Genomic DNA, 25,243 nt, shown 5'->3' on the forward strand with positions numbered 1-25,243 from the left:
ATTATGGTTGAGCATTATTGCTCACTCTTGCTTTCTTTTAAATGTCACAACACAACAGATAACCAGTATGCCAGTGTGGGACTTAGTCGCTTGCAGTCATGGGGAGAATCCCTGACAGCTTTGTCTCAGGTGGGTCAGTGTATCAGATAGGTATAAGATATCGGTCGTAATTATTGTATCTTCATGTAGAGGTTATGAATAATTGTTTGAGATCCTGTAAAGTACATTTGAGTTTTAATAACAGATATACTTGTTGTACGTCGTTTCTAAGGCTATAACTTGTGATTGTGTGAGATTGGGGGTCTGTGATATGGAATTATTGGAATATTAGGTTAATGCAGGTTACACATGATTGAAGGATTGCGTGATGACCCAGATTCCTGACCCCCGATTTGGGGGCGTTACATGTATCATCCCAACTTTTGCCCTCTGCAATATAAGCCTTTCCCTGTTGCTTTCTCAAGAGAACTTCATACTATGCTTCCAATGTCATATAAGCTTTATCTTTCTTCACCTTCTTTGGCTTTCTGCACTCAGTAGCAAAGTGACCTAACTCATCACGATTGTAACATTTTATCTTTGATCTGTCAACAGATCCTGTTATATAGCCACCTTTGCTAGTTGAGTTGAACTGTGTTTTTCCTTTCCAATTGTTGTTGTTGTTGGATGTCCGACCCTTGCTCTTGTAAAACTTTGGCTTCTTAACCCTTATGTTGGAGAATTTTCTTGCAAGGTAAGCCATTGTATGGTCCATCTCATCCAGTTCATCAAGGGTGTAGAATTCATCCTCTTATATTTGCAGTATGTCTGGAGTTTGAGCTTCTAGTTCATCATCAGATGACTTACAATCATTGGCAACTAAGGAACTGGTTCCATCAACAATATGTCCTTGACCATCTCTCAATGACTTTGTTTGTAATATTTCCTGCTCATAAGTCTTCAATATTCCATACAAGACTTCCAATGTCATTCTGCTTAAATCTCTTCCTCCTCTAATAGCAGAAATTTTCTGTTCCAAATGATTAGAAAGAGTGAGCAAGAATTTCTGGTTGACATCTTCAGCTTCATAGTATTTGTCATGAAATTGCAAGTCATTTATCAGCTTATTGAACCTCTCAAAAATATCAGTTATACTTTCCTTAGGTTTAACCATAAAACCCTCATACTGAGACACCAAGATCCTTTTTTGGCTAGATCTAACTTCTTCTCTTCCCTTACACAGTATCTCAATTTTTTCCCAAATCTCTTTAGCAGAATCACATTTGATAATGTTGTTGTACATTAAATTATCAAGTGAGTCAATTAATATGAGTTATAAACTACTATCCAGTGCAACCTTTTCCTTTTCAGGCTCTATGTAAGTTAAGGGATCTTTGGGTGTATAATGTGCTGGTATGACCATGTCTCTATCTGTGGCTTCTGAAAGTCTTTCCATAAGAATGAAAGGTTAATTTTTAAGAATCTGAATGTACACGGGGTTGGCCATCTTTAAAAACAACATCATTTTCTGTTAGGAATATGTGTATCAGTTTGATGATAAGTTAAACAAAACACTTAAGTAGAAATCTAGTGATTGTAGCCTCAACGGATAAGACCATCTTGGCTATCCGTTGAAGGAGTAGCTTTACTTAGCAATAAGTTTAGTATTGTAGCACATTTCATTCTCTGGTTTCAAGTTGTAATTCTTAGATGTTGTAGGAAATTATCAGTCATGTTGACTACTAATGGATATACAAATAGGAGGGCTAATTGTAAATATTTCATGCCTTGTAATTTTGTATAAGTGAAGAAGTATTAACGGATATTGAAGACCTTCAACGGATAAGAAATAAAGCTTCAACGGATGTCTCTAATGCTTCAACGGATAATATCCATCAACGGATAAGTGCTTCAACGGATAAAGACTTCAACTGATAATGCATCAACGGATAAAGCTTCAACGGATAAAGCCTCAATGGATAAGGCATCAACGGATGAAAGCTTCAACGGATGCTTGGTTCATTAGCAGTTGATAGTGACAATTCACAAGCTGACAGAGGCACATGGGTTGACAGAGACAAACTGGAATGTGGAAGCCTCTAGGAGGAATCAAGAAAATGCAGCATTCCCATTCTGATGCAAACAAGGAAGTATTCAAAGATTCACAGATTATCCTAGATTGCATTGGATAGAGAAATGAAGAAGAAACATGTGAAGAATCCTTTCAATTATATTTTACAGTTTTGTCTTCACTTGTAAACTTGGTGTTATATAAACCAAGTAGCAGCTAGTAATTAGATAAGAATTTTCCTGAGCTGTTTAGAAATATCAAGAGAGAAAATCATCTAGTTTGTACTAGGAAGCAGCTGTGATTTAATTCTTTGAATCACAGATTTTCTGAAATAACACATCTCTGGTGGAACAACAAATCCACCAGAAAAGTTTTTAAGTTCTTTGTGTTCTTTACATTTGTGTTTGAATATATATCTGTCTGTATCAGCTTCAAGCAATTCACACACATTTGTTCACTTAAACACTTAGCCTTAGAAACTGCTCAAAACTTGAAAAAGTTTTGAGATTTACATTCAACCCCCCTTCTGTAAATCTCATTGTGAGTCCACTGGGAATAACAATTGGTATCAAAGCAAGCTCTTAACATACAAAGAGTTTAAAGATCTATTTTGCTAACATCATGAGTGCACAGAAGAATCCTCCTGCTACCATCATGAGTAGGAAGGATATTGGTATAAAGATCCCAGTCCTGGAAAAAGATAATTATCATCACTGGAAAGTGAAGATGCATTTACATCTTCTTTCTCAAGATGAAAGCTACATCAACTGTATTGAAAATGGTCCTCACATCCCTCACAAAGTAGCCACAGCTGCTACTGCAACAGTTGCTGTTGGACAGTCCATTCCCAAGCCAAAAGTAGAATGGACTATTGAAGACATGGAAGAAATCCGCAAGGACAAGAGAGCCATGAACATTTTGTTTAATGGCTTAGATCAAGAAATGTTTGACAATGTCATCAATAGCCAAACTGCAAAGGAAGTTTGGGATATTGTACAAATCATATGTGAAGGTACTGAGCAGGTCAGAGAGAACAAGATGCAGCTTCTTATTCAACAGTATGAATATTTTCACTTTGAAGAAGGTGACTCATTAAATGATACCTTCAACAGATTTCAGAAACTGTTAAATAGATTGAAGCTGTATGGTAGAGTGTACCAAGTCAAGGATTCCAACTTAAAATTTCTTAGGTCTCTGCCAAAGGAATGGAAGCCCATGACTGTCTCTTTAAGAAATTCTCAAGATTATAAGAACTTCACACTTGAAAGATTATATGGAATTCTGAAGACTTATGAACTTGAAATGAAGCAGGATGAGCTGTTGGAAAAGGGAAAGAGAAAAGGAGGAACAGTTTCTCTTGTAGCTGACAGTGAGAAGATGGAAGCCAGGAATGAGGAGAAGACAATGCCAAGTCTCAAAATTGGCACAAGCAAATCAGAATCAAGCAAGGGTAAAGAGCAAGCAGCTGAGGATGAAGACAATTCCAGCAGGATGACTTTGATGATGTTGATGAACATCTGGCTTTTCTGTCCAGGAGGTTTGAAAAGATGAAGTTCAAAAAAAAATACAAAGTTCACTAAGCCAAACAAAAACATGGTGGACAAATCAAAGTTCAAATGTTACAACTGTGGCATTAGTGGACACTTTGCAAGTGAGTGTAGAAAGCCAACTTCTGATAAAAAAAATTTAAGCAAGTTGATTACAAAAAGAAGTATTTTGATTTACTCAAACAAAAGGAAAGAGCTTTTCTCACTCAAGATGATTGGGCAGCAGATGGGGTCAATGAAGATGATGATATGGAATATGTCAACCTAGCCCTGATGGCTAATTCTGATGAAAATGAAACTAGTTCATCAAGCAACCAGGTAATTACTACTGATCTCTCTCAGCTTTTTAAACATGAATGCAATGAAGCCATAAATGATATGTCTAATGAATTATATCATTTGCGTGTTTCCCTTAAATCACTAGCAAAAGAAAACACTAGGATCAAGGAGAATAATGTGTTTTAAGTGATAGGAATGCTGTGTTAGAGGATCAGGTAATTGAGCTTGAAAAGATAAAACTTAAATGCTTGACTGTTGAAAGTGAACTAGCAGAAGTTGTTAAGAAAGTAGAAATTCTTTCTAAATAGTTAGAAAGTGAGCAAGAGGTAATCAAGGCCTGGAAAACATCTAGGGATGTTAGTGTTCAGATTGCAAAGGTTCAGGGAATTGAATTATTCTGTGAGGATACCTGGAAGAAAAACAAAAAGGAGTTAGAATTAATTGATAGATTGTCAACGGATGCGGAATCAACGGATGATGAAAGTTATCCGTTGAAGGAAGAAAAGGAGCATCCGTTGAAGGCTTATCAATTAAAACAGGCAAGTTCTTTTAAAAATAAAAACCTCAATAAAAAGAATGATTCAACTCTCAAGAACTTTGTCAAAGAAGGAGCTAGCACATCCAGAGATGTCAGTAAGGTGAATATAGGACACACGACTTTAGATCAGCTGAAAGATAGGCTTAAGTTGGTTGAGGATAAGAAGGAAACTAAAAGAAAATCTAAAAGAAATGGGAAGGTAGGGATTAATAAACATAACAATTACACACCTGATAGGTATGCTCCTAGAAAAAGCTGTGTGCATTGTAAAAGTGTTAATCACCTATCTGATAATTGCAAATCTGTTAAAAATGCTCCCATGCCTTCAAATCCCTCCATGCCTAACATGTCTATGTCACATCTGCATGTTATGCCTGTTATGTCTCACCAGAATCCCCATGCACATTTTGCAAACATGCCATATATTAATAATCCTTATTTTACTGCATTTAGTATGCCTCAAATGCCATACACTATGCCTATGTGGAATAACATGTTTGCACAACCTATGCCTTATCCAATTCAATCAAATGTGTTAAATGATTCTGTGACTAACCCTACACTTCAACCAACCACATCTAAGACCAAGGTTGACCCAAAGTTACCTAAGTCAAAAGATGCAGGAGGAATGAAGTCTAGGAAAAAGACTAACAAGGCTGGACCCAAGGAAACTTGGGTACCAAAATCAACTTGATTGATTTTGTTGTGTGCAGGGACAAAGAAGGAATCTATGGTACTTGGACAGTGGTTGTTCAAGACACATGGCAGGAGATTTCACCCTGCTCACAGAGTTTAAGGAGAGAGTTGGCCCTAGCATAACCTTTGGAGATGACAGCAAAGGATTCACTATGGGATATGGCTTGATTTCAAAAGAAAATGTCATCATTGATGAAGTTGCATTGGTTGATGGTCTCAAACACAATTTATTGAGCATCAGTCAACTATGTGACAGAGGGAATACTGTTTCCTTCAATTCTGAAGCCTGTATTGTCACAAGTAAGAAGGACAATAAAGTGGTTCTAACTGGAGTTAGAAAAGGGAATGTGTACTTAGCTGATTTCAACTCTACAGATGCAGAATCTATTACTTGTCTTCTCAGCAAAGCAAGTCCAGTTGAAAGTTGGCTATGGCACAAGAAGATGTCCCATTTGAATTTTAAGACAATGAATGATCTAGTCAAAAAGGACTTAGTTAGAGGAATGCCTCTAGTGGAATTCACAAGGGATGAACTGTGTGATGCTTGTCAGAAAGGAAAGCAAAAGAAAGTATCATTCAGTAAGAAGCTTGAATCTACAATTGATGAACCACTACAACTTCTACACATGGATCTTTTTGGACCAGTCAATGTATTGTCAATTTCAAGTAAAAGATTTTGCCTAGTGATTGTAGATGATTTCTCAAAGTTTTCATGGGTTTATTTTCTTGGATCAAAGGATGAAGCTAGTGAAATCATCATCAATCATATCAAGCAAGTCAACAATCATCCTGATTTCAAAGTAAGGAATATTAGGAGTGACAATGGAACTGAGTTCAAGAATTCAACCATGAAGTTGTTATGTGAAGAAAGTGGGATCATGCATGAGTTCTCAGCTCCAAGGACTCCACAACAAAATGGTGTGGTGGAAAGGAAGAACAGATCACTAATTGAAGCTGCAAGGACAATGCTTGAAGAGTCAAAACTCCCAACTTATTTTTGGGCTGAGGCTGTTAACTGTGCATGTTACACTCAGAACATTTCTCTAATCAATCAAGCAAAAGGCATGACTCCCTATCAATTATTCAAGAGAAGAAAACCAACTTTAAACTTTCTACATGTCTTTGGTTGCAAATGCTACATCTTAAGGAATCAATCTGATCACAAAGGGAAGTTTGATGCAAAGGCTGATGAAGGAATATTTGTTGGTTATTCTGCTGGAAAATCATATAGGGTCTACAATCTAAGAACCAACATTGTCATGGAATCTGTATATGTTGTGTTTGATGATAAAAAGATTGATGGACTAACAGATGAAGGACATCATGAAGGACTCAAATTTGACAATATTGAGATAAATTGTGATGATGGTGAAGATGAGAATGATGAAGAAGGCATCTCAAGAGGGATTCAAAATCTGCCTTTGGATAATGCACAGAATGTTGCATCCGTTGAAAGTCATAGCTTAGCTTCCGTTGAAAGAAGTAATGCAGCATCCGTTGAAAGACAGAGTGCATCATCCGTTGAAGTTCGTAATGAAGCATCCGTTGATCACAGTCTGTCAACGGATAATCAATTCACTTCATCAGTTGATAGAACTCCCAATTCTTCTCAAAGGATCAGCAACTTAGGGGGAGTGTCAACCAATCAACATTCTACCTCACATCATGACAATACTGAGGCAACCTCATCTAGAGCTAATCTGCCATCTCAAAGGAAATGGACCAAGAATCACCCTTTTGAACTGATCATTGGTGATGCCACATCTAAAGTGCAAACTAGAAGGGCTATTCAAGATGAATGTCTGTACAATAGCTTTCTATCACAAGAGGAACCTAAGAGAGTAGAAGAAGCTCTTTTGGACCCAGATTGGATTTTAGTAATGCAAGAGGAGCTAAACCAATTTGAGAGAAACAAAATATGGAAGCTGGTACCCAAGCCAAAGAACAAGAGTTCTATTGACACAAAATGGGTATTCAGAAACAAGATGGATGAAAATGGCATTGTCATAAGGAATAAAGCCAGATTGGTTGCTAAAGGCTATTCTCAACAAGAGGGAATAGATTTTGATGAAATATTTGCTCCAGTTGCCAGACTTGAAGCCATCAGAATCTTTCTAGCCTATGCAGCTAATGTCAATTTCAAAGTCTATCAAATGGATGTCAAGAGTGCATTTCTAAATGGGGAATTAGAGGAAGAAGTTTATGTAAGCCAACCTCCAGGATTTGAAGATCCAAATTTTCCAGACTATGTGTATTATCTGTTGAAAGCACTCTATGGACTAAAGTAAGCACCTAGAGCCTGGTATGAGACTTTGTCAAAATTCCTTCTAGATAATCACTTCACAAGAGGTACTGTTGACAAAACTCTCTTCTTTAGAAATGTTAATGGCTCTAAAATACTTGTTCAAATTTATGTAGATGATATTATATTTGGATCTACAGATGATAAGCTTTGTAAAAAGTTTGCTAAGTTAATGAAAAGTAAATATGAAATGAGCATGATGGGAGAGCTAACTTATTTTCTTGGTTTACAAGTTAAACAAGTTAGTGATGGAATTTTCATTAGTCAAACTAAATACATTTATGATCTTTTAAAGAAGTTTGACTTAATGGATTGTTCAACTGCAAAAACTCCCATGGCCACTGCCACCAAGCTTGAATTAAACAAGGCTGAAAAGTCTGTGGATATTTCAAGTTATAGAGGCATGGTTGGCTCACTTTTATATTTAACTGCTAGTAGACCTGATATAATGTTTTCTACATGTCTCTGTGCTAGATTTCAAGCTGACCCTAAAGAATCTCACTTAGTGGCTATTAAAAGAATTTTCAGATATCTCAAAGGGACTCCAAATCTAGGAATTTGGTACCCTAGAGAGTCTGGTTTTGATCTAATTGGCTACTCAGATGCAGATTATGCAGGCTGCAAAATAGACAGGAAAAGCACAACTGGTACCTGTCAATTTCTAGGGAACAAGCTTGTGTCATGGTTCAGCAAGAAGCAGAATTCTGTTTCCACATCAACAGCTGAAGCTGAGTACATTGCTGCTGGTAGTTGCTGTGCACAGATACTATGGATGAGGAATCAACTATTTGACTATGGTCTGACTGTTGACAAAATTCCAATATTCTGTGACAACACAAGTGCCATTGCCATTACTGAAAATCCAGTGCAGCACTCAAGAACCAAGCACATTGATATCAAGTACCACTTCATTAGGGAACATGTGATGAAAGGTACAGTGGAACTTCATTTTGTTCCAAGTGAAAAGCAGATTGCAGACATATTTACCAAACCACTTGATGAATCAACATTCACAAGATTAGTAAGTGAGCTAGGTATGCTTAATTATTCATAATTTATGTCATCTATATAATCTGCCTTGAAGCCTGAAATGAATTTGCTGCAAGAACAAAGTTGGCTTTAAGTAAGACTTATCCTATCAACGGATATTCCCTATCCGTTGAAAGCCAAAATTGTTCTATCAACGGATGTTCATTATCCGTTGAAAGACAAATACATTTCTGGTAATTTTATCCTTCAACGGATAAAATGGTGTTGATCATCAACGGATAACTATTTACCTTATCCGTTGAAGTGTCACATCAGTTACTATAAGTGAGTCACAGCCGTTGATTCTTTTACTCAACCGTTGATACAGATATACAGTGTTGTATGTCTTTGTATTTAAGGTAGTTTTCAGAATTTCTACAGTTTTATTTATTCTTGAACGGCTGTAACTTACTTAAAAGTATCATTTAATCATTTTATTTACGTTTTAATTCAAGAAAGTATAAAAGCCCAATTGAACTCTTATTTTCACTTTACGCTTTCTTGCAATTCTTATTCTCCTTCTCTCCCAAAAATTCTCAAGTTTTTCTCTGCAACCTCTACTCACAACAATGGCACCAGTAGTCAAAATTATGTCTCAAACAGGATTTGTTTATGAAAAGAATAATTTCGTAGCCTTGGCTGAAAAGAATGAAGCCCATTCTGATTATCACAAGATGATGGACTTCATCAAAAACTTGCAAACTAAGCTATGCAATGCTGGAAGCCCCAACCATCTACTGTGAGGTGATTGAGGAGATTTGGACAACTGCAGAGTTCAACTCCACAGATATGACTATTGCCTTCTCTCTCAAAGGTAAGGACTATTGCATTAACTGTGATGATATACAATCTTGCTTTAAGTTGCCTGAGAATAATGCCATGACACCACACACTGATAAAGATGTATCTGCTATGTTAGATTCCATAGGCTATGCTTTTGATTCTGCTAGTTTAGGTAGTATTAGAAGGAAAGGCCTTAGGAAAGAATGGAGTTTTCTTGGAGATGCCTTCATTAAAGTTTTCTCTGGGAAGATTAGCAATTTTGATGCCATAACTTCATCTCTTGTTAATATGCTCTATATGCTAGTTTCTGATAGGTACTTTAATTTTAGCAACTGTGTTATGCTAGAATTAGGATCCAGATTAGGTAACAAAGCTAATAGACCACATAACATCTACTATGCTAGATTCTTTATGTTATTGGTTAACCATGTTGCTGAAGGTTTGGTTATATCAAATGAGAATAATAAACTCAAATGTTGGGCACAAGAGAAAAGGGTCCTTGCAGACCTTTTGAGAATGAACCTCAACAGCCAGGTGCCATTGGTATACTTGTCAATCATGAATGCGCCACAGGTAAGTGAGGTAAACACTCCTATAACTCCTACTATTTCCCATTGTTTCTTTGCCCTCTAGTGTGGCCATGGAATCTGTATCTTTGTCCAAACAGGTTCCTGCCAAAGCCACCAAAACCAAAGTTTCAAAACTCAAGTCAAAGAAACCTACCTCTGTTGTTTCTCAAAAGACAACAGTTGTAACAACTACCATAAACCCTGAAGGGAGTGAACAGGGTGTGAGTGGTGAGGGGAGGGGTGAACATCAAGAAACCCCCCAGGATAAGGTGGGAGAGGTGAGTGGTACCCAAGCCAGCCAAGCCACAGTCTCTCAAAAGACTGTGGTGGTTCAAAAGGAGTCCAACACATCCCTAGTTGCATCCTCCCAAAAGGATGTAACTATTGAAAATAGTCCCCAACCAGGGACACAGAACAAAAGAGGGAGGGACACTGAAGCCACACATTCACCAATTAAAGCCTTTTCAAGGAAGAAGAAGGCCAAGACCCTAGTTTCCACACAAGGGACACACACAGCACAGATACATCCACCTGTATCTGAGCCTTCACAAATTCAGCTTGATGTGATTCCAACAAATGTGGAATCACAGCCCCATTCTCTCATAATAGAAACACACCAATCATCAAACTCCCCATCACCCTCTCTGGATGTGGATATGATATTCACATCAATTCCTGATTCTCCCTCATTAAAACTCAGGGAGGAGCCCCACTCAAAACCTGATGATCATCATCTCTTAGATGATTTGTTGGATCATCAGCCAATTCTTTCAGATGTAGTTGAAGAATCTGTGTTACCTCACTTAAAATCAATTCTCACAGATTCAACAATTATGTCACTTTCTATATCTACATCTTTTCCTTCTTCGATGGATATCTCTCATCCGTTGACAAGTGGTTGTTCTTCAACGGATAAGCTTAACAGCAGTTATCCGTTGATACCATTAGTTTCCACTTCAACGGATACTCCCTATCCGTTGATGTTCTCTACACACATAACAGAAACAACACCAACTGTAGAGGACATGGATACTGTACAATCACTTTTAGGTTTGAGGGAAGGGAGTGATCTTTTGAGTGAGAGGTTGGGTTGCTCCCAAGCAAAAGGAGAGGTTGAGAGTCACCATATGCATGCTATTTCTTCCAGCATGGAAAAAGTGAGTGAGGGGAGTGCCACCTTAGAAGGTGAGGGTGAGGGTGTGAGGGTGTGTGTGAGCTAGGGGAGCCCCTGATGCAAGAAAACAGAGAAAAAGAGAGAAAGGCAGGTACAGAAGCTATAAGGGTGGATCCAGCCATTGCTAGTGAGTCAATGAAAATGGATGATGCAGAAAAGGAAAGACAATTTCAGCAACATTTCAAAGCTGCAATTGATAACATTTCCTTGGATGCTGACACTTTTACTCATCCTGTTTCAGCCTATCAATTATTGGCTGCTCAGGGCAATGTGGAGGCAGAACATACATTACACATTGTACACACTTCAGAATCTCTTCTCAGAGATAAAGCTGCTGTTAACAGGCTGCCTTCTCAAGCTGGTGAGCCATCTGAAGAATTTGGAGTGAATTCTAATGATGATGACTCTAATTTTTTGGATGAGAGCATGAACTTAGGGGGAGTAGCAGGCCCAAGTTCTGTTCCTGATCTTCCTGAATGGGCATGGGCAAAAGCCTCAACACCAAGAGAGTTTAGTGTCACTTTGATTAGACAAGTCATGATAATTCAGCAGGCCCTTCAGGAGACTACAGATGCTGGTACCAAGGCAATTCTTCAAGCTCATCTGGAATCTCTGCATCTCTTGTAGTTGCAGCATTTCCAACAAAATCTAAGTGTGGATGAGCTCAAACAGGACATTGCTGATCTGAAATCCTACAATGCTGAGAAGTTGGATTCAGTCATACCTTATGGTACTATACAAGATTTGTTGGGGAGACTGAGGAAAGAATCTGATGCTGACAAGAGACTGGCCAGATTGGAAAACAGGGTTCAAATCATTGAAGATTCTATGGTCACCATTCTTCAGAATCAACAAACTCAAACAAATCTACTCATGCAGCTGGCCAATGCACAAGGCTTGACTCCTACCCTTGATGATAACAAAAAGGGGGAGAATAAAGGGAAAAGGGAAGGAGAGCCATCAACAACAGTTCAAATTTCTCAAGTGCTAGTTCCTGTCATCACCACTTCTCCAATTATTCAAATCAAAGGAAAGCTTGATGGAATTGATCTAATCCATATAGCAGCAGCTGAATTGCAAGTCAAAGAGCAAAGGAAGAAGATTGATGAAAAGATGCAACAAATATTTGGTTCTACAACTTCTCAATCACAATCTGTGAAGCACAACACAAAAGTGGAATCAATTATTATGGAACTCAAGCCAGTAGGGAGGAATAAGGTTGGAGAGACTTCTTCCATGGATTTGAAACCTATGGTCCTCAAGCCCAACAACAGATCCAATAAGGACTCTACAAAGAATCCTCTGAAAGAAGTGGATTTTCCTCTTCCAAAGGCTGATGAGGACAAGCTTTTGGGTAGAAGTATCTCATATCTCAAAGAGACCATGGATGTGGCTGTAAGGAGAAACATGACTATTATCTTCAGAGAGGGAAAGAGCATATGTGTGATGCAAGGACATCCCAAATTCTCAATAGCCAAGAGGGAAGAAACCAGAAGGTTGAAGGAAGAAGCCAAACAGCTAAAGGCTGACAAAAGAGCACAAGCAAAGCTTGACAAACAGCTAAAGTCAAGTCAGGCTGGAGAACAGAAAGAAATTGAAGACAAAAGTGAAGATGAAGCTATGGGGGACGTGGTTGGTACTGAGATGGAGGAAAGAAGTAAGGGAAGAGAAGAATGGCAGAAAGGGAACAGAAAGAAGGTCAATGCAAAGAGAAAAATGGTAGATAAGACTGAAGAAACCCAATCAATATCCAAACCACTACCCTCTATTCCTGAACCCATTATGCCTGACCCCTTCATGAACATTCATGGTGAAACAATCATTCCCAAGGAGGAACCAATTGATTGGGATACCATCAAATTGCCCACCTTCCTAACCTCTTCTCCACCATCAAAGAATCAGAAAAGAAGAATCAAATCAACACCCTCTAGAGCCTCAATCAAATTCACACAGAAGTCTAAGCCTAAACCTCAAGCCTCTAAAGATGATTATGTTCACATCTGTGACATAAAAGAATTTTCAGACATTGAACTCTATCTGGATGAGCTGGAGGAAGTAAGGGGAATAGCTGCCTATAGACAGCTACCAGAAAGACTAGTGTTCAAATACAAAGGAGATGGGGAAAGAACCTGGCCTCTTTACAGAATTCTGAATGAAGGCTACTCTACCTTGATTAGAGTCTACTCAGCCATACAAAGGGATTCTGGCTTTACCAGGACTGCCAAGACTGAGATTCTCAACAAGATTGCCAACATAAGGAAAACTTGGAGGGAGCCCAATGTTTTGCCTAGAACTTTACTCATTCAAGAAAGAGGAATTACAATTCACAAATCACCTCATTGGTTGATGGAGTTCAGAGACAACAAAGGAGTCAGAAGATTTTTCAGAATTGAAGATCAGCTCAAGATTGCCAGTAATGAAACTCTCAAGGATATGCAATCTAAGTTGGACATCAATGAAGAAGATGAAGCTGAATTCTACAGAAAACTTCAACTTCAAATAGAGGAGAATGACAGGAGGCTAGGAAAGAAAACAAGGGATCAAAGGAAAAGGAAGTAATCTGCTCAGGCTAAAGGAGCACCCTTGGAAATAATGTAACTCTTCAATTCCATCTCAGCATACACATTTTTGTAGCACTTTTGAATTTCTGCTTTATTACAGTTAATATATTTGTCAAGTGTTTTGTTATCATCAAGCTAAACCCAAATTTATGCCTACAGTTCTAGTAGACATAAATAGGGGGAGATTGTTAGGAATATGTGTATCAGTTTGATGATAAGTTAAACAAAACACTTAAGTAGAAATCTAGTGATTGTAGCCTCAACGGATAAGACCATCTTGGCTATCCGTTGAAGGAGTAGCTTTACTTAGTAATAAGTTTAGTATTGTAGCACATTTCATTCTCTGGTTTCAAGTTGTAATTCTTAGATGTTGTAGGAAATTATCAGTCATGTTGACTACTAATGGATATACAAATAGGAGGGCTAATTGTAAATATTTCATGCCTTGTAATTTTGTATAAGTGAAGAAGTATCAACGGATATTGAAGACCTTCAACGGATAAGAAACAAAGCTTCAACGGATGTCTCTAATGCTTCAACGGATAATATCCATCAACGGATAAGTGCTTCAACGGATAAAGACTTCAACTGATAATGCATCAACGGATAAAGCTTCAACGGATAAAGCCTCAATGGATAAGGCATCAACGGATGAAAGCTTCAACGGATGCTTGGTTCATTAGCAGTTGATAGTGACAATTCACAAGCTGACAGAGGCACATGGGTTGACAGAGACAAACTGGAATGTGGAAGCCTCTAGGAGGAATCAAGAAAATGCAGCATTCCCATTCTGATGCAAACAAGAAAGTATTCAAAGATTCACATATTATCCTAGATTGCATTGGATAGAGAAATGAAGAAGAAACATGTGAAGAATCCTTTCAATTGTATTTTACAGTTTTGTCTTCACTTGTAAACTTGGTGTTATATAAACCAAGTAGCAGCTAGTAATTAGATAAGAATTTTCCTGAGCTGTTTAGAAATATCAAGAGAGAAAATCATCTAGTTTGTACTAGGAAGCAGCTGTGATTTAATTCTTTGAATCACAGATTTTCTGAAATAACACATCTCTGGTGGAACAACAAATCCACCAGAAAAGTTTTTAAGTTCTTTGTGTTCTTTACATTTGTGTTTGAATATATATCTGTCTGTATCAGCTTCAAGCAATTCACACACATTTGTTCACTTAAACACTTAGCCTTAGAAACTGCTCAAAACTTGAAAAAGTTTTGAGATTTACATTCAACCCCCCTTCTGTAAATCTCATTGTTAGTCCACTGGGAATAACATTTTCTTTTTCCAAAGTGTGTAGTTGATCTTGTCAAAGACAGGTATCTTGATACTGCTTAATTTCTGAGCACTCATTCTTCCAAGATCTTTATATGTTTTCTTCCATATTTTACTCTGATACCACTTGTTATATATTGAATGTAAAGAAATGTAACACGGGGGGGGGGGTTGAATGTGTTTTTTGAATTATATTTAGCTTTTAAAACTGGTTTGGATTATTGGTCAACAAAGCAGTTTAGTTTGTAGAGATAAAATATTTGACTGTAAAACACACAAGACAATATATCAAAAAATTACTTAATTATATTAATTAAGTTTGTCTTGCTACAAATCTGTGTTCTTGAATAGTAAGAACTCAACTTCTATCTTGAGAGAGTTACAAGATTTTTTAGATCTATTTTTGTTACTTCTAAACTAAGGACTCGTGCATGCTTTATAGACTAGCAACACGGGTTTACAAAACTTGCACTAAAATGTACTAAACCAATTTTTAAAGCAACCTTCTCTATTTCCTTTTCCGGTGTTAGCAAATCTGTGCAGCATCTTACAGGTCAGTAAACATCATTTGTCTAGTGAATCTTGGCCCTTGATCTTGTATTCTTCAAACTACTTTTGTAGACATTCCAATTCAGTAAATGAATTATTTGTTGACTGATAATCTTGAATCTTGAACTTGTCTGTATTCAGAATTTGAGATAGTATGTCGAGATCTCCTTTTGTTTTATAGAGAATTGATATATCGATATGTATAATGACTTATCGATATCTTGAGTTCTCTATAAATATATTTGACTTTTCGAGGTCTCGAGTTCTCTATATATGAAATAACTTGTGTATATCTCCGAGATCTCTACATGCAGAAATGACTTGTTGATATCTCTGAGATCTCTACATAGACATTTTGACATATCGATATCTCTGAGATCTCTATATGAGAAATTGACTTGTCGATATCTCCAGTTATCTACATCTTTATTTGACTTGTCGATGTCTCTAAGATCTCTACATGCAGAAATGATGTAACACCCTAAAATTCAAGGTCGGGAATTCGGGTTGTTACGATCACTTAATATTGTCTAATAAATAATTAATCCTCTTTTCACATAATTACTCGACCTTTTAACCAAACTCACACACACACACAGGTTATATGCTCAGAAATATTACTAAATTAACGTTAAAGTATTTAAGTTATTACAGACCAAAGGAAATTATCTCAAAAGAGTGAACGCCGAGAACAGCTCTACATGAGACTGGCTCGGGTCACAAATAGTCTTGGTTTAAGTACTCAAAAGGAAACTATCTCTACTCGTCTACCTGAGGTGGCTGGCGGACGAACAATCTACGGTACTCACGTGCGTCCCCTACCCGCTTGCGGGCAGTCGTCCTAGTTCGGGCCATGCTGGTAATCTGTTGTGATATGATATTTATAAAAGCAAGAGTGAGCACTAATGCTCAGCAAGATATAGATATCCATTATTTAAATATGATCATTTAGGGAAAAACAACCATTAAGCATTGTATATCCAAGGTTTCTAAAAGTTTATATGCTTGTCAATTTTTATGAAAAACTCAACTTTAAAAGTATCAGTTTAATCAGTTTATACTCGTACTCATTTCATCTCAAAATCTCAATATGATGCTTGAACCAAGATTCTCGAATGGATGTGATATATATTCATCAACAACCTTATTTAAAACTTAGCCTTATCGGCCTTCTGCTGTAGGTTTCTCAACAATTTATCCAAAGTGGAGGAAAGAGACTATACTGGAATAAACCACGTACCGGTGATCAGCCGAATACGAAATTTTCTCTACTAGTAGAAGGAATACAAACCTAGCCGCCTTTGGGCTTATCAATACATTACACGATGGTTGCCCATTTCCGTGCAAGTCTGAAAGTCAATGGTCATAGAGACCATATAACTGTATACTGCGCCACTCCGCGCTTGGTCACTACCCGATACCTCTCCGTGCCGGGCAGGCCACATTCCAGTCCCAAAACAATTATATCATTTACATAAAATCCTTTTCGAAGGAATAGATCGTTCTTAGTTGACCTTTAAATAAGATGATTTATTCATCACTTTTAATACAATTGATCCTTGGGAGTTGTCGGAGTTTTGAATTTAAAATCATTTTCAAACCCTTAATCGTAGTAGAGTTTTACATCTATTGTTCACTTGCTTTTCATTGAGCGAGGAAGCAAAACCCTTATGCTTCTAGACTAAGTTCCCTAAGGTTTTGATAAGTTTCAGATGATTGATCTCTTCCAAGAATTTTGAATAATTTAGAAAGTATCCTTGGGAACTATGTCTATTTTTAAATGATTTTTAGAAGTACGGAATATTACATATTTACGGTCTCATAATATTTTTAAGAAGGGTTCAATGAATTGATAAACCTTAAGTACAAAATATTTCTCAATAAGGTTCAATGAATTGATAAAAATCTTAATTAAATACTTAAGACAGGATTTGACATCTTATAATTATCCTTCGAATGGTTACATACGTTTTAGATCGAGTGAATTTATTTAAAAGCTTTTCAATATCTCTTTAAGTATTTTCCGGATATTTTAGTAACTCTTTAGGTATTACTTATAAATAAATAATCCGGTAGGATATCCCTTGAGTGAATATTCGATTATCTCTTTTAGTTATAAATCAAATCTCAATCGTTCGCTTAATATGTATATTACGCGAAAGTACTTTGTTTATTGAAATCGAAATCTTCCGCGTCCGGCTCGTCCCGGGATTAAATCGATTTAAAAATATCTCCGACTCCCACTATCTTGTATTATATTACAATTACGTTTCAATTTCTCATACTCGTATAAAATGAAGTTTGTTTTCGTAAACAATCGCATAATTGGAATGTATTGATATCACAGACAAGCATATATTTTCAAACTGTAAATCATGGCATCAATATCACAACAGTATATATAGCATGGATAATTTGTGTTAGGGTTTCGTAAACTTGCCTCGAGTGCTAGGAGTGGTATGGTCTCAGGGCTTTTGTTGGCGATCTAAAATCAATAACCAACGATCTTATTTAGTACGTGATTATCGATTCGCTTAACTAAAACATTTTTATAAAATCGAAAAATTAATATTTCCTTAAAATTCTTTTTGGACAGTCTTCCTTGCTGCATTATTTACTTATCATGATTTTTCCAAGATCCGAAATTATTTTTAGCCTTTCAAAATCATCATGCAAGTGGCCTATGTGTAATTGGCTTTTCGTATGAACGCTCTACACTAAAACTGTCATAACTCTTAAACCGTAAATCCCCTCGCGACGATCCACACATGTACAGAAACTACAAATCAAGATCTACCCAGTATGGCCAGTGACTCACAAGTTTCAAACATTTACATGGCCGAATACACTGTAGAAGGCAGACCAAGTGCAATAGGCTCCACATTCCATTCCTACTACTTGTTCTTGACACAATCACTTCTTATGACCAACACAACACTTCTTACTTCTCAAGATCCACCCACATACACCTTATATACTTTATCTAGCATCACATACAAGCATCACAACTCAAAAACTCAATTACTTAGCAAGAATATGAGCAAAACAACCTTACACATACACAAACTCTTGGATCTTGACACTACATCATAAATAAATCTTAAACCCACCCTTAAAACTTTAAAGAGTTGGAAGTTATACATTCTTGAGCACTATGAGGGTTAGTACTAAGATGATTAGGGCTTGGTTTGCTTGAAAAACACTTAGAAGTGCTAGATCCTTAAGAAACAAAACCAAGAAACCATGTTAGTCAAAACAGTCCATAAAGTTCTTGAACTTCAAGAATTTGTTTCTCACAAACCATTAAGAATTTGCCCATGAAATCATAGATATACCTTTACTAGGATGTAAGGAAGCTTTGTGAATTTTTGTAGAATTTTTAATAGAGGGAAGAATGGAGAAGTGAAGTGAGGAAGAGGGCTCTCCCTCCTTTTCTGCATAAACAGCCGAGAGAATGAGGGGGATGGGGGGGTTGGCTTGATTTTTGTTGAAGTGTGGGAGTGTATAAGATGGGTTTGATAGTGTGTATATATGGGCATAATAATCAGCAAAAGAAATGGCTTAGTTGACAATTTTAGATGAGTAGAAATGGGGAGGTATGGCCTTGTACCTTATTGTCTCCCAATTCACTAACCATTCACTTACTATTCACTTACTATTCCACTAACTATTCTAGTTAGCTTCTAATTCCCTAGTTACATCTCCTAACTACTAGTTAGCTTGGTTTTGCATGGGCAACTTGCATGGAATTAATTTCTCATTCGATTATTTATCGTACACGCGATTGTCGTCCCATTCCTATAGTTTACTCTCATAACATTTCGTTTCGTAGTGAATTCTTTTATCGCTTATTATCCTTTAACCAATCATATTCCTTTCTCTTGATCATAGAGACACCTTAATATAATGTTTATTCCACGTAGTATTCCCGGTTCTACGTCATTCCTTACGGATACGAAAACACATAGTATAATCGTGAATCTTCGAATTTCGACGGCTTTTACATTCACTTATTTTCCTCGATAAACAAGAATATGATCTCGGATTTCCAAAATTCCACTATTCATATTTGTGATGAACTCCATACGTATTACATAATTAGTTCCAGTTACTATTCACTGAAGTTTTAAAATATTACAAAAATTAGGGTTCTTACAAATGATTGTCGATATCTCTGAGACTTCTCTATATATCATTTTGGACTTCTCTATAAGTCATTCTGGATTTCTCGATTGGTTTCTCAATATATATTGATCTGTGACTTGGCTATATCTTGATTTAGAACATTTTATCCTATAACATCATTATTCAACTCCAAGATGCTCCATCTTTTCTCTGAGGCATGATCAGAACTTAATCTTCTTCCAGAGTTTATTCCTTAGCTTGAAACTGTTCACAGAAAAATTCACCAGTCTAATCTACTAAACATTTTTACAGACTTAAGGAATAGAATTACATAATACAAATATTGATTATCAAGAAATTTAACCTTAGGGTTGTCAATATGATTTAATCTTATTATTATACAGACTTGTCTTGCAGAACAATACCCCATAGTATCTTACTTTGGCTATATAATCGAGGAATGCAGGGCTATGCTTGATGAGTTAGAATTTGTTTTTATTTTTTTGTTAGATGATTTGTAAATCGGGTCGCTCATGCTATACCCACTATTTCTGAGCTGATTGTATTTATAAGGAAGTTCATCTCTCTCGTGAGATTCAAAATGTAATCATGGATGATTTACAAGTTTAATAAAAGATTTCTTTTTTCAATTTTTTTTAATAGTATAGTAGAAATTTTATTCTTAACCGGTCTTATTACTTTAATGTCCAATAAATATTTCTGTATTGTATATCATTTTGATAATATGTTGATAATATCGTAATATTAAATCTTGGATACTAAATAAAACTCATGTACCAAAAACTGAAAACGTTCAAAATTAACAAAATCGGAAAAGAAAAAAGAATCTATCAACGGTCAATAATCGTAAAAATGGAAATTTACTAATCCGCAATATTAGGAATAACAATATTATCTTAATTATCCATCCAACGGTCATATTTATCATATTAAGAAAGAAATAGACCCTCCTCAACTTCTCTACACCCGCGCCACAGGTGATCATCACACCAAAATCTCCCCTCCCATTACCATCTTTGGCGCCAAATCCGACCTGGCATATATACACGTCAGCTTCCACGTAGGAATCGCGCCAAAACACCTCTCTCCCCCCAAAACCCTCACTCTACCTGTATATATATATTAGCTACTGTAAGTCTACAACTCGCCTCCCAATCTCTCTCTAGGTCTTTCTCCCCAATCTCTCTGTCCATCTCTCCATCTCTCTCTGTGCATCTCTCTCTCTGCATCTCTCTCTCTCCGTCTCTCCATATTTATAATGGATTCAACCGAAGAAATGAGATCGACATTTGATTCGTTTAAATCGAAAAAGATCTTAAACTCGACCTCCAAAACGGTGTCGTTCCACGAATCCGTTAAAGCTCCTATTGAGAGTCCGTTGAGCGCCAAAACGCCCGAAAAATCAGTAAATCCGACCCGCCGGCTCCGGAATCGAGCCACAGTTATGTCTCTGAAAGAAGTTCGACAGTGTGCTAAACAGCTCCAAACCCGAAATCCGGAAACCCGACCCGATCCGGACAAATCCCTAGATGAACAGATCTCCACAGAGCATGTTCAATCTCCTGCTCCAAAACCGAAAAAATCCCTAAAGCTGCCGGAACAGTAAGCACTCCTTAATTTTAACTATATATATAAATATTAATGTATATGAAATGGTATAGAATTTAATTTACATTTTGTTGATGAATTTTTCAATGTTATTAGTGAAATGAGTAGAATGAGATTCGGGTGATTGAAGCTCGTAATAAGGCCTAATTCGAAGCTTTGTTTATGAATTTGATTTTTAGATTTGTGATGATAAGTTGTGAATTGTTTGCAGGTATGAGATATTGGATAAGTTATTTAGTAGTTTGGATAGTTCGATTCGGTTACTTCGTATCAAGGGTACGGTGTCAACGTTCACCAACATTAGCCCCAAAATGGAATGCTTAACCGATAGGTATTATTATTTATAATCTCAGATTAATTTAGCTCACCAACATTAATCCCAAAGTGGAGTGTTTTCGGTGGTGGTTCATGCTAATGGCTTTGTTATTGGTTTGATGTAGGAGATTTTCACATGGTCATTTAGCTCAGCTGAAGTTTGTTTTCCCTGAAGCGATTGAGATTGAGAAGATTCTTATACGGGATGAGCGTACTTGTTGTATAAAACCTGATCTTCATGTGAGTTTGAATTTTGACGCCATTGAGAGTGGTGGGAAGTCCATGTCAAATAGTTCTAATAGTGGCAGTTTGCTGTTGAGGAAAGCTTTTCGTGCCCGACTTTTCAAATTTTCTGAAGCTCATCCGAAGGTATCACTTGTTCTACTACTCTTGTCTAGTATTTTCACTGTGGAAGTAATAATCATATAAAACTGTTTGTTTAAATAATGTGACGTGTGCTTGCTTATCATAAGACATAAATGTGTGCTTGATTTTAAAATCCATTTTTTTTAAAAGATATTTTATTATAATGCCAACACATTGTTGCTATTCCCTGGTTTCGATCCCTGGAGCTTTAAGTACCCTGCAATATCTTATAGGGTGATGTTTAAACTAGTCTAGTATAAGTCCGAACAAGCTTTTTAAGAATTTTTTTCCTCAAATTGCATGTTATGCATACAGGGGGATGAAGTTCCGGAGGCGACACTACCAGAGCCATTTAACAAGCCAACTCAAGGCTTGCTGAACATGGATACCGTTCCTGCATCCAATATTTCCTCAACTAACCAGAAATTGGTATTCTCCAGTCCGCAGACCGTACCAGCTTCCCATTTATCTCAGTCCTTCAGAAGGGGATTCTCAAAACGAGCTTTAAGCAATGAAACAGTGAAGACAAGTCAAGTGCAATCTGTTGCTCTTTGCCCAACTACAGTTCTTCCAGATTCAAAACAGTGCAATGATCTTTCTTCTGAAAAGGAAGCATCAACATCTATAGCCTCTCCTTTGAAATCAGCCATCCCCCGAAAAGGCTTAGTATCTGGGGGTTCCCAAGCTTGTCCACGAGCCTCTTGCCCCCCTGCAACTCCAATCAAAGTATTAACTTCTGCAATGAATGAGGTTTCCTCCACTGCATCTGATAGCATCCAAGTTACTGCTGTAAAATCCTTCTCAAAATCATCAAAATTGCTAACTCCTGCAAAGCTCTCAGGCGCTGAAGGCACTCCTGCAAAATCCCTTTCGACTCCTGCAAAACTCATGAGTGCCACACCCGTGCTGCAGCCCCCAAAGAGGTGTTATATGAGCCCAGATGCTGATACAATAAGTTCACCTAACAAATTAGTCAGGCGGCCACAACGTAGCAGGTCCCTGAAATTTGATACCCCTAATAAAAAGGAACTTGTTGAGGAAGCAGTTGAGACCCCTATGAAGAAGGAACGTGTTGAGGAAGCCACTGGGGGCAGAAAGTTGTTCCTTGACAATGATATTTTTGACATTCTTCCTGAGAATCTTCTTCAGTCGGTAAGTATTGCATGATTCTGTTTTTTCTGATTACTATTTGCCATGCTGATATTTGTTGAGTGTTGCTTTGATGCTAGCTGTTTATTATATTTTAATCAAGACCTTGAATATTGAAGATGATATCACTTTAATTTTATGCCAAGTAATAAGGCACCTTTAGTGTATAGGTCATACATGAACTCACTGCATTAGGCAAGTAATAGAAGATTGCAACCTTTGGAAAAGTCCTTCTGTTTTAGCTGATATTGCTGGTGTTTAAAGTCCCATTTGTAACACTGAGAATAATTATGGACAGCTGCTTTCTATAAAACTAGACTTAATTTTCTTTTTAGTTCTTTGTGGTGACCACTTAATGTTGAGAAAAGTTAAGATGGACAAACAGGGCTGTATCTTACTTTATTCCATACACTTCAAGTACCCTGTTCTACAGGACAGGGTGCATTTTGGTCGTTCCATGATGTGTGCTTTAAAGTTGATAAAATAAATTTCTGGCACAACTGATGAAATTAGCTTCTTTTTTCTGCCTCGAATTAGAATGAATGGTAATTGTTAGATGAAGTCATCTATGAATTGTTTGGTATTTATTATGCTCTAACAATCCACAAATATGGCCAGAATTTAAAAATTTTAGAGTGTACTGCTTGTGGCTGTCTTTTGGTGTCTTGACTTAAATCAAAAGACTAAACACAATTTTTTATTGCAGATACGAGAAAAGGAAAAGAAAACCCTGGAAGATCAGGACCCAGCGATCTCGCAAGCAAAGCGACGCCAACAGATGATTGCTAGCTTACCTAAGCTCTTTGACATGGTTCATTACTTTTTTCAGTCAATTAAGCGTTCAGCCATTACAAAAGATGAGCTTATGCACAAAATTATCACAAGCCATTTGGATATTGTTGACAAAAGTAAGTCGCTGTTAGCAATAAAACAAGATAGGAAATCAGCAATACTTTGACAAATATTTTGAATCTAAACCTGTTTTATATTATTTACAGGAGAGGTTGAACAGCAGCTCAGATTGTTGCAAGAACTAGCTCCTGAATGGATATATGAAAAGTCCGCGATTACAGGGGATCTTCTTCTGTGGTAGGAACTTCATTTATTTTTCTTTTAGTGGTTGCCCTGTTAGCTTTTCATGATTGATAGTTGCAGTCTTGTATTATTTTGTTTGAATTCAGAAGTATTAGGCATGAATTCGATATTCCTCTATAATGAGGTTATACTGTTCTTCAGATATTAAAAGTATTTATTGTTGTGTGTTCTTCTGCAGCATCAACAAGATATCAAGTCCCGAGTCAGTACGAGCAAGATTAGCTGAAGCAAGATAAAGAATTCTTGGTGGACTCAAAAGCTGACAAAAGAAGACTGCACCAACTGCATTTTGCCCCTGTACATGTCATTGGCATTGTTTCTAACTTAATTTTTATTCATTCTGTCACTAGCATCACCAGTTCTGTATTTTAGTTTGAGATTTAGAATGATGAAATCAAGTTAGAAATCTTAATCTTTTGTTGCCAGTTAATAGCCAACAGAGCCTATTCTTCAGAACCTGGTAATTTATCGAAATTATATCGTTATTTACAAATTTGGCATGTCAACTTAACTATATTGTGTTGTTCTATTCTCACTGACCATTAGATTTAAATTTGATCTTCTTGTCCTTTACATTGTTACAAAATTAAGCATCTATTCTGATGAACAGCTTTGCACAAATTGTGTGTTCTATTCTAATGAACAGCTTTTCCTGTGTTTCTATTTTGATGAAGAGCTTTACTTTGGAATGCTAATCCTTTGGATGAACTATTGTATTATGAGTTTTTAGAAACAATGTAATTTATGTAAAATAGAAGAACTTACACCCATATCTAAATCAGCAGGCGTAATTTTCTTGATGCATCTGGTCAAAGAAGCCAGATAAATGATCAAGGCTTATTTTTTTGGTTTTAACATCCTGATTAATGTGTTCTATTGATTGATAATAATTGCTAAATATCATATAGTGTTTTTCTACGTAGGTTTTGTCTGTTTGTCCCTGTTATTTAATAAGAAATTAAGAAGCCTTATTTGCATATGTGCACTGCTGTTATTATTCTTGTTGGGATACTTACAATGTCGAAGATATATCCAATGCGGGGAAAAGTAAACAATGAACACGATTCCCTCGCATGCTATAAAGACACGAGGAGAAAACCAAGAGAATCTAAATTAGAAGGAATGGAAAACATGAGGCAGCGAGAAATGTTGCAGTTTAGGACTCCCCAGCACCCAAGTTCAGGCACCAACAACTGGGGT

At 36.8% G+C, this 25,243-nt stretch overlaps 1 protein-coding gene across 1 annotated transcript; it reads left to right on the forward strand.

Annotated features, from left to right (window-relative positions):
- The first annotated feature begins 20,602 nt into the window (after positions 1-20,602).
- On the forward strand, positions 20,603-24,395 carry LOC141698631 (CDT1-like protein a, chloroplastic). Its single transcript, XM_074503403.1, has 7 exons — positions 20,603-21,112; positions 21,330-21,449; positions 21,559-21,802; positions 22,115-22,951; positions 23,655-23,856; positions 23,947-24,037; positions 24,222-24,395. Exons 1-7 carry the CDS (start codon positions 20,769-20,771, stop codon positions 24,277-24,279), a joined length of 1,896 nt encoding a protein of 631 aa, XP_074359504.1. The 5' UTR covers positions 20,603-20,768; the 3' UTR covers positions 24,280-24,395.
- The last annotated feature ends 848 nt before the right edge of the window (positions 24,396-25,243 follow it).

This window comes from Apium graveolens, chromosome 11 (assembly GCF_009905375.1).
Source record: "Apium graveolens cultivar Ventura chromosome 11, ASM990537v1, whole genome shotgun sequence".
Lineage (NCBI taxonomy): Eukaryota > Viridiplantae > Streptophyta > Magnoliopsida > Apiales > Apiaceae > Apium > Apium graveolens.

Bases quoted from the DNA above. Each gene is read 5' to 3' on its own strand.
- LOC141698631 (XM_074503403.1), top strand. From the start codon at position 20,769: ATGGATTCAACCGAAGAAATGAGATCGACATTTGATTCGTTTAAATCG. The intron at 21,803-22,114 runs GTATCACTTGTT...TTATGCATACAG, and splicing joins TTTCTGAAGCTCATCCGAAG to GGGGATGAAGTTCCGGAGGC. The intron at 23,857-23,946 runs GTAAGTCGCTGT...TATTATTTACAG, and splicing joins TTTGGATATTGTTGACAAAA to GAGAGGTTGAACAGCAGCTC.